Genomic DNA, 14,114 nt, shown 5'->3' with positions numbered 1-14,114 from the left:
GAAAACTTATAAATGGTGTAGAGTTCCGATGTGCAATAGCACATCGCATACCATACCAAACAAATTGTTTATAAATGTTCCAAAGACGCTAAAACTAGGGAGAAATGGATTTTGGCGAGCCGGAGAAATGCTGGTGATATATCGGAAAAGTCTACAGTTTATTTTTTTTTTGAAGATTTTAACGTAAGATGAATTTGTTTGAATTTTCAAATCACTTTTCCATGTCAGCTGTTCTAGTGGTAAAACTTTAAATTTTAAAGTATGATGCTTTATTTAAATGCTTCAATTACATCTTGGAATATGAAAGTAAAAAACAGTGCATTAAATAATGCTGATTATTAAAGTATTCTCCAAACCTAACCTATGTTTTGGGTGATCCATGTCAAGATAATAAATCAAAGGGGTTATGAACCATTTTGACAGCTCTAATTCTACCAATATATCTTGGCATGGGACAGTTATGTATGTCTTTATTGAAGAGCTTAATTGGTAAAGAAATTTAGGTTATATCTAAATACTCTATAATGTAACAAAGAATAGGCGTGTACATCATGAAAGGAAACAACGTGAATTTAACAAATGTATAACTCTACACAAAACCAATGCTTGTCTGTTGGGGTCTTATAAGTTAACAATGCTCAATTATAATAATTATCATAATATTAATGAAATAAATAACATAATTGCACACAGGTGAAAATAGTGATGTAGGTGTTTAAAATATTATCCAACTTAGCCTAAGTTTTAGGTTATACAAGCCAAGTCAATAAACCGAAGGGTAAAAATACCGCGCGAGTTGGCCGTGCGGTTAGGAGCGCGCAGCTGTGAGCTCGCATCCGGGAGATAGTGGGTTTTGAACCCCACTGCCGGCAACCCTGAAGATGGTTTTCCGTGGTTTCCCATTTTCACACCAGGCAAGTGCTGAGGCTGTACCTAAGGCCACGGCCGCTTTGTTCCCATTCCTAGGCCTTTCCTGTCCCATCGTCGCCATAAGACCTATATGTGACGGTGTGACGTTAAGAAAAAAAAGTAAAAGTCACAGCACCCAAAGACATTCTTGTATTGAGCGACTAAAATGTCACCGGGACACTTTTCTTTCCTGATATGCTCAGCTTGTTAAAAGCCAAATGTAATTAATGTTATTGGCTTCACGCCCCGCCAACTACTTCTACGATTTTCGGAGACGCCAATGTGCAGGAATTTAGTCCTGCAGGAGTTCTTTTACGTGCCAGTAAATCTACCGACACGAGGCTGACGTATTTGAGCACCTTCAACTACCACCGGACTGAACCAGGATCGAACCTGCCAAGTTGGGGTCAGAAGGCCAGCACCTCAACAGTCTGAACTACTCAGCCCGACTTGTGAAAACTAGATGAAGTCATATTTATCTTTATCATGTTTAACTTTTTCCCTCCACAAAGATATTTAATTCTCTTTCATGGGCCCTGGAAGTGGGTAGGCCAGTTGTTCCAACCATAAATATATATTTTTTGGGGAATGATAGATTATAGCCCTATAGTACTATGACCTTTCTTTCTTTCCTTCTTTCTTTCTTTCTTTCTTTCTTTCTTTCTTTCTTTCTTAATCAGTGTATCCTTCAGGGTTGGTTTTCTCTCGGACTCAGCTAGGGATTTCACCTCTACCACTTCAAGGGTAGTGTCCTGGAACGTGAGACTTTGAGTATGGGATGAAACTGGTGAGGAGGGCCATTACCTCGCCCAGGCGGCCTCACCTGTTATGCTCAACCGGGGCCTTGTTGGAGGATGGGAGGATCGGAAGGGATAGACAAGGAAGAGGGAAGGAAACGGCCGTGGCCTTAGGTGCCTGGAGGAGAAGTAGGAAAATACGAAAAACCACTTCGAGGATGGCTGAGGTGGGATTCGAAACCCTTCTACTCAGTTGACCTCCCGAGGCTGAGTAGACCCCGTTCCAGTCCTCGTACTATTTGTTTTCAACTTTCATGGCAGAGCCGGGAATCGAAACCGGGCCTCCGGAAGTGGCACACATTAACCACTACACCACAGAAGCGGACTAGTACTATAATGCTACCTATATGTTTATGTTAGTGCTGAAATCCGATTTCTTACTTTACTAATGCTGAAAGCCCGAAAATGTAATGTTCTTCTTTAATAGGGGAATCAGTCTAGAAGGAAATGTTGAAAGTGATGTGATATCTATCCAGGTTCGTTGTTATCCTAATACTATGGGTTACAGTACATTGCACGTATATAAAAGACGCCACTTACAAACTTGCTTGTTATCCGCGAATTTCTGCGGCCACAAAAGTCACATTTTTCAAGAATGATGACATCTACACATGGTAGATTGTCTGACTGTGCTGTTTTGAACCTTTCTTCTGTCATTTCGAAGTTATTCGCGATCGTGAATAATATACAATCGGCTTTTAGCAACGGCTGATGCACAACGGCTGATAGAGCTCCATGCGGTACTGGATCGTGACGTCACAGCGCGCCGCTTACGTCAGAGGCCGTTTCACTCGCCTTGCGGAAAGGCACTATTAAATATTTTTTTAATGGTAGAAAACAAGGCAACATACCACAATGTAATACGTTTACGTACTATTTCATTGGTGTACTTTTCAAAAAAAATATTTTTGAAAATGATGCATGTTCCCAATTGGTCCCAGCTAATGTCGACAAGACAATTACAGACAACTCATATTCCTCCCAAGGTTGAACAATGCACCAATGGGAAGTTAATCAACAAGAATGACGTAATATTCCAAATTTTTATCCAATGAGCACTAATGAATGATATCAACAATATGTTTCCAACATACATGCTTCAACCTTAAAACATAACCATGCTTCTTTCTAAAGGAATATTCAAACTGATTCAAACCCTAACATGAACAACTTTAACCAAGATTCCGGTTTTGTAACAATTCTTACGACTCAGACGAGCGTAACAGTTGAAGAAACCCTAACTCACGCTGTGATAAATCTCTAGTCAATACAATTTGAGAAACCCCATTCATGCTATGATCAATCCAATCTACAATTTGGATGTCTAGTCATTATAAAACAAATTAATTCATTGTTCATAAATTCTAGCAAAGTTAATGTACATATTGTACATACTGTACATATTGTAAACTATGTTAAAAACATAAGACCATTGTATTTGGTATTAAGTTAGTTTACTATTAAGTTCCGATGTTTATAGTTTTAATTCTTGACCTTAAGATTAGTATTAGGCTGAAGATACCCATAACTAGGGCAAAACATGTCCCTAACTGGTGTTTTTAATTCATGTAGAATTTAATCACTAAAAATGTATGTTTGTATTGAAAAGGTGGACACAATAATTTTAATCATGAAAGAGTTTTACTTATTACATGTACATATGCCGTAAGTCAATATGAATACACAAAGGCTAAGTCTAAGTTATCGTTATCAACCTAAGCTAACCTTGTATTGTCACGACCCCTATTCACCACTAGACGACAGAAGAACTAATGCACTCGGTCACAAAGCGCATGTCCTAGGAATACCAATGTGGGTGAGGGGCAAGGTGATGCTCGTACCACCAACTAGCCTTTTAGATGCCATAAGTTTATGAGCAACCACCAGATTGTGTCATTTTGACTTGACAAAGGCTACCATAGAGTAGCTGTCATATGTTCAACATGGCCTGATATCCCAGAAGCTTGATGATGATGATTACCTTTGTACAAGTACAATGTGGCTGATGTGCTTTGTCCAACCAGCAGGTTCCAGCATTATCGCATACATCCCCACCACACGGAGTACCGTCACAATCGGCTATATTTCGTGCAGCCAAGATACTGTCCTTGTCTAGAGACACACGTTCCCAGTTAACTGATAGCCGACGGACACAACCACTGAAGGAGACTGGTAACCCTGACACGGAGGCACTAGGAAGCTCTGAGAGATCAGGAATGCCACCTGGATTGGAAACAAACAAAAATGTTATTCAGTTAGTAAATATATTAAAAGCCATTCTCTCTAGAGTTTCAATATAATCTTATGCACAGACATGTTATAAAGCAGTGTTTCTTAATGCCTAGCGGCTCCTCAGTACAGTATATTGGTGGCCATGGAATGAAGGCTTTTATAAGAATTCCAGGATGTAAATTTTACTCTAATAAAACACATATTCTGTTGCATGCTTTTGATTTTACAGCTTAATACATTTCACTAGGTTGAGATGATCTCAATTTCCTTGATATGTTAAGAAAAACAAGAATATTGCAGAAAATGAAGACAAGTACATTGTGGCTGATATGCTTTTTACAACCAGCACGATCCACCATTATCACATACTCATGTCCAGAAATCAATTCCTGATTATTTAAAAAATGAAATGAAAGTCCACAGCCTGTTTCCAGTCATTTGACCAGGTCAGGAATGGAATGAATGAAGCCCCCTTCTAGTGGCGAGGATAGGAATTGTGCCGGCTGCCGAGGCCTGTCACACTCCTCTGGGGCAATGATTAATGAATGATTAATGAAATGATATTGGAGAGTGTTGCTGAAATGAAAGATGACAGGGAAAACTGGAGTACCCGGAGAAAATCCTGTCCCGCCTCTGCTTTGTACAGCACAAATCTCACATTGAGTGACCAGGATTTGAGCCATGGAACCCAGCGGTGAGAGGGTGGCACGCTGTCACCTGAGCCACAGAGGCTTCGCTATTTAAAAAATAATTCTGGTAAATTTTGTGAATAATTTAAGTTGCTCCAGAACATGAAAAACAGTGAAAAGAACTACAGTACTATACCCCTTACCGCGTCCAGTAAACCGGTATATAAATTCTCCAGCTAGCATGATCCCAGGGTTGAAATGTGATGGTGGTGTAGTTTTATGTGAGTTCAGATGGGCTACGGTACGATGAATACAGAGTTACTGAATTTCATTCCATCTGATGGGCGTCTCCATCCTACGTACCAAATAACTGACAAGAGTGACAAGAAAATGCATAACTTACATCTAATGAAACTTATCCTAAGATCTCAATCTATGAAATAATTTTGTCATTAATGCTTTCACGGCCCGTACTTAAAGACATGATACCGTATAGGCTTTTGGGCTTATGCCGTGTCAAGAAAATAAGGTGAAATTCTTAACGTTTAGCAGGGAAATGTGCCCTGCGTCCTCAGAAGAAATCTTGACTGTCCACAAGAAAGGCTTCTTAAACAATGACACTTTAAATTTGGAACGTTATAATAGAAGTGGAAAATAGTACGTTCATTCGACACCAGGTGGCCCCCAGGACGTGGCAACGCTAGCGTTCGAAGCTGAAGCTGACCGAACCATCACAATCAGTCTAAGCGGTTCACATAACGTGTTTGCATACCACATGATATTGGCAGGTGTATGGCATAGACACAAGCCTGGAATGAAACATCTGGCAACGAGGAACGTACGAATTTGGAAAACACCGAGACGAAATAACAATAGTGAAGGGACAGGGAAGGGAACTACCTACGTAAATTCTTAATGGCTGGCAACCAGGTGTTACTTAATTGATAGCCAGTGTCCCTGTTGAAATTGTTAGGATTTCTACGTCTTTCCACAGCTTCCCGTATAATCCTGGACTTGTAGTGTCTAGTGTGGGTAAGAGCTCGAGCATCTTGGAACATGACATCATGACCCGACGATAGAGCATGCTCAGCTATGGCCAATTTGTCTGGCTGGTTGAGACAAATATTACGTTCATGTTCTTTGATGCGGGTACCAACGGACCGGCATGTTTCGCCGATGTATACCTTACCACAAGTACAGGGAATTTTGTATACCCCAGGATGTAAAAGTGGGGACAATTTGTCCTTGGTTTTACTCAGACTGTGAGCAATTTTAGTGGTGGTGCCAAACACGGTTTTTATATTGTGTGATTTGCAGATTCATAGAGCCCTGCATCCCAGAGAAACAACCAAGCAAAGCTCACAGAAGGAAGAAGTAAAGGGAACTGCCTACTTGCCTTACATTCACAACATCACAGATCGAATTGCCAAGGTCCTCCGCAAACACAAACACAACGTGTTACAGTATGTACAACAAAGTCTATTTTATCTCAGAAAAGGCCCGCAGTGCAGCAAAGAAACAAGATAACATATTTAACTAATTTAAGGAAAATCAAATGGCGTATGGCTTTTAGTGTTGGGAGTGTCTGAGGACATGTTCAGCTCACCAGGTGCAGGTCCTTTGATTTGACTCCCGTAGGCGACCTGCGCGTCATGATGAGGATGGAATGAGGATGAAGACGACACAATGCACCCAGGCCCCGTGTCAGTGAAATTAACCAATGATGGTTAAAATTCCCGACCCTGCTGGGAATCGAACCCGGACCCCTGTGACCAAAGGCCAGCACCCTAACCATTTAGCCATGGAGCCGGACACTAATTTAAGGGACTCCAGTAGACAATAGGTGAGTGCAATATACTGTACCTGTTCTCAACAAAGAAAGTTGTGACACCATACAATTTTGTTGTGTACAGGTTTCACTGTAGTACTTTGTTTTCCATTTCATAAAAAAAACCTAGCTGCATAGGCTCGAGCATCAAACAGAAATCATTCCCCAGCACATTGTAACAGACAGTATTCAGGAATTACCTAGATATAAAAGCAAACCACTGGGAGGCAGCTCTTCTCCAGGCATCATGACTCCTGTGTTGACGGTTCCATCCACCCTCAGGAACAACCTTCGTCCATAACGACCAGCCAGTACTCGGTGCCACTCACCAATCGCAAGCATCCGACCACTGCGAACTACTACAGCTTCTCCGTTCCGGCGAGGCTTGTACTGAAATATATCTGGAAAGAGTTTCACTTATAATACAAATTAAACAGATCATTTTTACTATATCCTTGCTTTGAAGCAAGTAAGGCTGAACATACATGCTATACAAGGGATTTATAAGTAAGGACTGTTTCCAATATCTTTTGAAATCTGACGTGTTTCAAATTTTGCACGCGCCTCCCATCATCCCTTACACAGTGAAACATACCATTTCACAATGGATGCACTTCATATTGAGTGACTCAAATGTTTAAGATGATCATGCAGTCCATCACGTGTGAAAAAAAGTCAGTAACCTGATTTTTGACAGAAATGAGATGAACAGATCTCTGAAATGAATGGCCCCACTTCTGTGAGTAATAGTGAACTTTGTAAGAGGGTGAAGATTCAAGGAATCTTAGTAGATATAACATACATAACAATTCATGTCTGCAATCTCCTGGCTAATTAATTTGAAATTCTTGCTGGTGAGTGAGTGAGTGAGTGAGTGAACTCGTGTCCTCGTGTAGCTCTTTACAGGCACACCGCCAATGGAGGCGAGATGCATGTGCCTATATAACCACATTCCTGCTCTTCTGCCAATCCTAAACTTCTGGCAGTACTGAGAATCAAACCTGGGCCCCGACGATGGTGGCAGGTAATTGTGCAAAGTGTTACACTACGTAAGTGGACCATGTTTCAGTACTAACCTAAGGGTGTTACTTGGGTAATAAAAGTGATGTTAAAAGAGTGCAAATAAGTGAAATGAATATTTTTGAGAAATAGAATAGGAGTTACAGAAAGAGATCCAGTAAGAAATAAGAAGGTGAGGGAATTACTAAACGAGGAACCCTTACAAGGCAGATTGTATGAGCATGTCAAAAGAATAGAAACAAAGGACAAATAAACTGGAATCAGAGATAAAACTTTCTGAGGATGATTACAGGATTTGAGAAAAGTGCAAAAAGTCCTCAACAATAAGTATCATATTATGGTATGATGAAAAGCCAGGTTGTAAGTTTCACTAGAAGGAAAAGTCCATTACTGTATTGATCGGGTGAAAGTACCTTATAAGGGTCTAAGTGTTAAAGTAAGGCATGAAGGGAAAAAACATAAACAAAGATAAATACAGATGGGAAAAGATTAGAAACACAGGACAAAGACAAAGGGAGAAAAGGATCCTCACGTGATAGTATGATTGGAAAGAACCAAGACAGTACATAAAGGGTACAGATCTGCTCATTTGGTTATGAAAGTATTTAGGGGTTGCAGTAAGGATGTAAAAGAGAGGGCCTGAATTAAAGTATAGTTCCAGTGTACAGGAACTGGAAGACAGTGAGAGAAGAGAAGTGCTCTGGTTGGAAACTGGTCCAGATGATGACCAGGATTACTTGTCATGAGAACCGAAAAAGATCCGAAGGAAAGCAGCATGGCTTATTCTGGATGATTTCTGACAAGAGAGCAGTGTTATAAACTTTGGGCTGGGAAGACTCGAGTGTAAGAAGATGAGCTGTCAGTAGATAATTAGGAGATAATTAGGATACTCTCAGAGGACAGGAAGGAAAGTAGGCCTCCAAACAATGTACAGGATACAGTAGGTGAAATAGAGGGATTGGAAGGAAATGGGGGAATTGTGGAAGACAGGTGGTCTAATGTTTTAAGGGGAAGGAGATTGCAGGCTAAGGGCTCCATTCAGGATCAAAATTCAGGACAGGTGTTGGTGAGAAATCGGTACGAGTCACTGCAGGTAGAACAACCGAGGGAAGATGAGGAACAGGAAACTGTTTCTGAGAAGTTTGGAAGTAGGAGAAAGGGAAGAGGTAGGAAAGGGAAATGTGGAGTAGTGGATAGGAAAAGACAGGTGGAACAGGGTCATGGGATGGAGAAAAGGGAGGAGGAAGTAGCTTCTGCAGCTGTCAGGAAAGATAGGACTGACCAGGAGGGGAGGGTATCAAATGAGGTGGGTAGGGTTGAGGCTCTGGTCATGGAGGATTCTATCGTTAGACATGTCGGGAAAGTGTGTGGAAGAAAGGGTACCAGGGTAGAGTGTTATCCAGGAATTAGGTTAAGACAGATGTTGAAGAAAGTAGAAGAGAAGGAGGAGGGAAAGGAGAAAGTGGTAGTGTTTCACGTTGGTACTAACTACGTAAGACAAGCAGGTATAAGTACCAACATAGTTGGAGATGTGTGGGCTCTGGTAAATGCAGCACGAATAAAGTTTAAGGAAGCGGAGATTGTTATCAGTGGAATACTGTGTAGGAGGGATACTGACTGGAGGGTGATTGGGGATTTAAATGAGACTATGGAGTGGGTATGTGGGAAACTGGGAGTGAAATTTCTAGATCCTAATGGGTGGGTAGGAGATAGGGATCTGCACTCAGATGGCCTTCACTTAAACCGCAGTGGTACATATAAGATAGGAAATTTGTATAGAAGGGTTATAGGGAGATACATTCAGGGAAACAGGGTGGCCTAGGGAGCGGTGATAAGGGAACAGGGAACTGGAAATCAAGTAGGGATGACATAAAACTGTTAGTGCTCAACTGTAGAAGTATTGTAAAGAAAGGAATAGAATTAAGAAATTTAATAGATATATACTTACCAGATATTGTAATAGGAGTTGAATCATGGCTGAGAAATGATATAATGGATGCAGAAATTTTCTCACGGAGCTGGAGGGTGTATTGTAGAGATAGGATAGGAATGGTAGGAGGGGGAGTATTCATTCTCGTGAAAGAAGAACTTGTAAGCTACGAAAAAGTTATAGATGACAAGCACGAAATTCTAGGGGTAAGGCTCATTTCTAAAGATAATAGGCAACTAGATGTCTTTGGAGTGTACAGACCAGGAAAGGGTAGCGCGGATGCTGATTCAGAATTATTTGATAAGATAATCAGCTATGTGGGAAACGATAAGGAAAGGAACGTGATCGTAGCGGGTGATCTCAATTTACCAAATGTCAATTTGGAAGGAAATGCGAACGACAGGAAGCATGAACAACAAATGGCAAATAAGTTAATATGGGAAGGGCACCTGATTCAGAAAGTGATGGAACCAACTAGAGGGAAGAAGATTCTGGTTGGGGTGCTGGTAAAACCAGATGAGCTCTATAGAGAAACTGAAGTAATAGATGGTATTAGTAATCACAAAGCTGTTTTTGTGGTAATTAAAAATAAATGTGAAAGAAAGAAAGAGATTAAAATTAGGACTGTTAGACAGTACCATATGGCTGATAAAACAGGCATGAGGGAGTTTTTAATAAACAACTATGATCGGTGGAAAACGGTAAATAAAAATGTAAACAGACTCTGGGATGGGTTTAAAGCAATTGTTGAGGAATGAGAAAATAGGTTTGTACCTTTAAAGGTGGTAAGGAATGGTAAAGATCCACTCTATTATAACAGGGAATTAAAGAGACTAAGAAGGAGGTGCAGGTTGGAAAGAAACAGAGTTAGAAATGGCTGTGGAAGTATGGAGAATTTGAAAGAACTTACTAGGAAATTGAATCTAGCAAAGAAGTCAGCTAAGGATAACATGATGGCAAGCATAATTGGTGGCCACACTAATTTTAGTGAAAAATGGAAGAGTATGTATAGGTACTTTAAGGCAGAAACATGTTCCAAGAAGGACATTCCAGGAATAATTAATGAACAGGGGGAGTGTGTATGCGAGGATCTTCAAAAGGCAAAAGTATTCAGTCAGCAGTATGTAAAGATTGTTGATTACAAGGATAATGTCCAGATAAAGGAGGTGACTAATACTAAAGAAGTATTAAATTTTACCTATGACAGCAATGACATTTACTGTAAGATACAAAAGTTGAAAACTAGAAAAGCTGCTGGAATTGATAAGGTTTCGGGGGATATACTAAAGACATTGGGTTGGGATATAGTACCATATCTGAAGTACTTGTTTGATTTTTGTTTGCATGAAGGAACTTTACCAAATGAATGGAGAGTTGCTATAGTAGCCCCTGTATATAAAGGAAAGGGTGATAGGCATAAAGCTGAAAATTACAGGCCATTCAGTTTGACATGCATTGTATGTAAGCTTTGGGAAGGCATTCTTTCTGATTATATAAGACATGTTTGCAAAATTAATAATTGGTTTGTCAGAAGGCAGTTTGGGTTTAGGAAAGGTTATTCCACTGAAGCCCAACTTGTAGGATTCCAGCAAGATATAGCAGATATCCTAGATTCAGGAGGTCAATTGGACTGTATTGCGATTGACTTATCTAAGGCATTTGATAGGGTAGATCATGGGAAACTACTGGCCAAAATGAGTGCAATTGGACTAGACAAAAGAGTGACCGAATGGATTGCTATATTTCTAGAAAACAGATCTCAGAGAATTAGAGTAGGTGAAGCTTTATCTGTCCCTGTAAAAATTAAGAGGGGAATTCCTCATGGCAGTATTATTGGACCTTTATGTTTTCTTATATATATATCAATGATATGTGTAAAGAAGTGGAATCAGAGATAAGGCTTTTTGCAGATGATGTTATTCTGTACAGAGTAATAAATAAGTTACAAGATTGTGAGCAACTGCAAAATGACCTCGATAATGTTGTGAGATGGACAGTAAGCAATGGTATGATGATAAACGGGGATAAAAGTCAGGGTGTGAGTTTCACAAATAGGAAAAGTCCTCTCAGTTTTAATTACTGCGTTGATGGAGTGAAAGTTCCCTTTGGGGATCATTGTGAATACCTAGGTATAAATATAAGGAAAGATCTTCCTTGGGGTAATCACATAAATATGATTGTAAATAAAGGGTACCGATCTCTGCACATGGTTTTGAGGGTGTTTAGGGGTTGTAGTAAGGATGTAAAGGAGAGAGCATATTTGTCTCTGGTGAGACCTCAACTTGAGTATGGTTCCAGTGTATGGGAGCCTTACCAGGATTACTTGATTCAGGAACTGGAAAATATCCAAAGAAAAGCAGCTTGATTGTTCTGAGTGATTTCCGACAAAAGAGTAGCGTTACAAAAATGTTGCAAAGTTTGGGCTGGGAAGACTTGGTAGAAAGGAGACGAGCTGCTCGACTAAGTGGTATGTAGTATATAGTAAGTGGTATGTTCCGAGCTGTCAGTGGAGTGATGGTGTGGGAGGACATCAGTAGACGAATAAGTTTGTGTGGTGTCTTTAAAAGTAGGAAAGATCACAATATGAAGATAAAGTTGGAATTCAAGAGGACAAATTGGGGCAAATATTCGTTTATAGGAAGGGGATTTAGGGATTGGAATAACTTACCAAGGGAGATGTTCAATAAATTTCCAATTTCTTTGCAATCATATAAGGAAAGGCTAGGAAAACAACAGATAGGGAATCTGCCACCTGGGTGACTGCCCTAAATGCAGATCAATAGTGATTGATTGATTGGTTGATTGATTGATTGATTGGTTGATTGATTGATTGATTGATTGATTGATTGATTGATTGATTGATTGATTGATTGATTGATTGATTGATTGATTGATTGATTGATTGATTGATCTTTTAGATCATAACATGGAGATAAAATTGGAATTTAAGAGAACAAACTGGGGTGAGTATTCATTCCTATGGAGAAGTAATAGGGAAATAGAAAATGTGTTCCAGGAGGCATTCCAAAAATGGAAGAAATTATGGGAACAGTGTACTGCCAGTAGAGGGGAACAGTGCTTAAAATGTTGTACAATTCTTATTGAATGTCCCTTCATACATAGAGAATTTCACAGAGGTGAGTTTAAACTTCATTTTTCTTTTACCAAGTTAGTCAGTTAGGAACAAGAAACAGGACAAAGCTAAAAGCAGGTCAGTGTGCGAAGTGGAGATAAGGACATGGGTTCTCTCCTCAACAATCCCAGTTCTTCTACATCCATCTCCCAGCTTCATCCTTTCCAACCATTGGGATCCTTTTCTCCCTTTGTCTTTGTCCTGTCTTCCTAATCTTTTTCCACCTCTATTTATGTTTCTTCCCTTTTCCTGTACTTGTCCTACACTTTGCACATGATGCCTGCCCTCCAGTACTGAGCTCGCCGAGGGCTGAGAACAACTGTGATTGATGAGGCGGCTGTCCTTGTAATTTTGTCTTCTCATGTTTGTCTTTCTATTGCTCCTTCTTCATACACTGACTCCAGCTTTTATGTTTCTCCTATTTTGCACTCCTTTTCTTGTTGTTTGGATTGATGCAGCTCTCCATGCACCCTACCCTGTGTTAATCTTTTCATTTCTACATACCTATTGCATCCTACATCTGCTGTAATCTGCTTGTCATATTCATACGTTCGTCTACCTCTACCGTTCTCACCACCTACACTTCCCTCAAAAACCAACTGCACAAGCCCTGGGTGTCTTAAGATGTGTCCTATCATTCTATCTCTTCTTCTCGTCACATTTGCCAAATCGATCTCCTCTCCCCAATTCGATTCAGTATTTCTTCATTCGTGATTTGATCTATCCACCTTCAGCATTCTTTGGTAACACCACATTTCGAAAGCTTCTATTCTCTTTCTTTCTGAGCTAGTTATCATCCATTTTTCACTTCCATACAATGCCATGTTCCAGATGAAAGTCTTCAGGAACATCTTTCTAATTCCTATATCGTTGTTCGAGGTGAACAAATTTCTTTTCTTAAGAAAGCTCTTCCTTGCTTGTGCAAGTCTGCATTTTATGTCCTCCTTACTTCTGCCATCGTTACTTATTTTTCTACCCAAGTAACAATATCCATCTACTTCCTTTAAGACTTCATTTCCTAATCTAATATTTCCTGCATACCTGCCTTCGTTCGACTGCACTCCATTACTTTTGTTTTGGACTTATTCATTTTCATCTTGAAGTCCTTTCCCAGGACTCTGTCCATACCATTCAGCAATTTCTCTAGGTTTCTGGCAGGAGCAGAAAAAAGGACAATAAGATCAGCAAATTTCAGGGTTTTGATTTCCTCTCCTTGGATTGTGATTCCCTTTCCAAATTCTTCTTTGTTTTTCTTTACTGCCTGTTCTATGTAAACATTGAAAAGGAGGGGGACAAACTGCAACCTTGCCTCACTCCTTTCTGGATTTTTGCTTCTTTTTCAAAGCCCTCGACTCTTATCACTGCAGACTGACTTTTATACAGATTGTAGATAATTCTTAGTTCTTGGTATCTCATCTCAATTGTCTTCAGAATCCTAAATAGCTTGGTCCAATCAACATTATCGAATGCCTTTTCAAGATCTATGAACGCCATGTACGTTGGCTTGTCCTTCTAAATTCGATCCTCTAAGATCAGACGTAAAGTCAGGATTGCTTCACGTGTCCCTACATTTCTTTTGAAGCCAAACTGATCTTCTCCCAACTCAGCTTCAACTTGTTTTTCCATTCTTCTGTAA

The 14,114-nt window shown here is 40.0% G+C and overlaps 1 protein-coding gene across 1 annotated transcript in view; it reads right to left on the bottom strand.

Moving 5' to 3' along the window:
* The window catches only part of eys (eyes shut), a 181,633-nt gene that overhangs the window by 44,866 nt on the left and 122,653 nt on the right, over window positions 1-14,114 (bottom strand). The window contains exons 17-19 of the mRNA XM_068228757.1: window positions 12,734-12,738; window positions 6,596-6,779; window positions 3,688-3,929 (exon numbers count right to left, since the gene is read on the bottom strand). Of these exons, the coding sequence (XP_068084858.1) occupies window positions 3,688-3,929; window positions 6,596-6,779; window positions 12,734-12,738 (431 nt within the window). The remainder of the gene's footprint in view (window positions 1-3,687; window positions 3,930-6,595; window positions 6,780-12,733; window positions 12,739-14,114) is intronic.

Source organism: Anabrus simplex, chromosome 7, assembly GCF_040414725.1.
Source record: "Anabrus simplex isolate iqAnaSimp1 chromosome 7, ASM4041472v1, whole genome shotgun sequence".
Taxonomy (NCBI): Eukaryota; Metazoa; Arthropoda; class Insecta; order Orthoptera; family Tettigoniidae; genus Anabrus; species Anabrus simplex.
The sequence above is the reverse complement of the archived record's forward strand: the minus strand, read 5'-3'. Positions and strand labels throughout refer to the sequence as shown.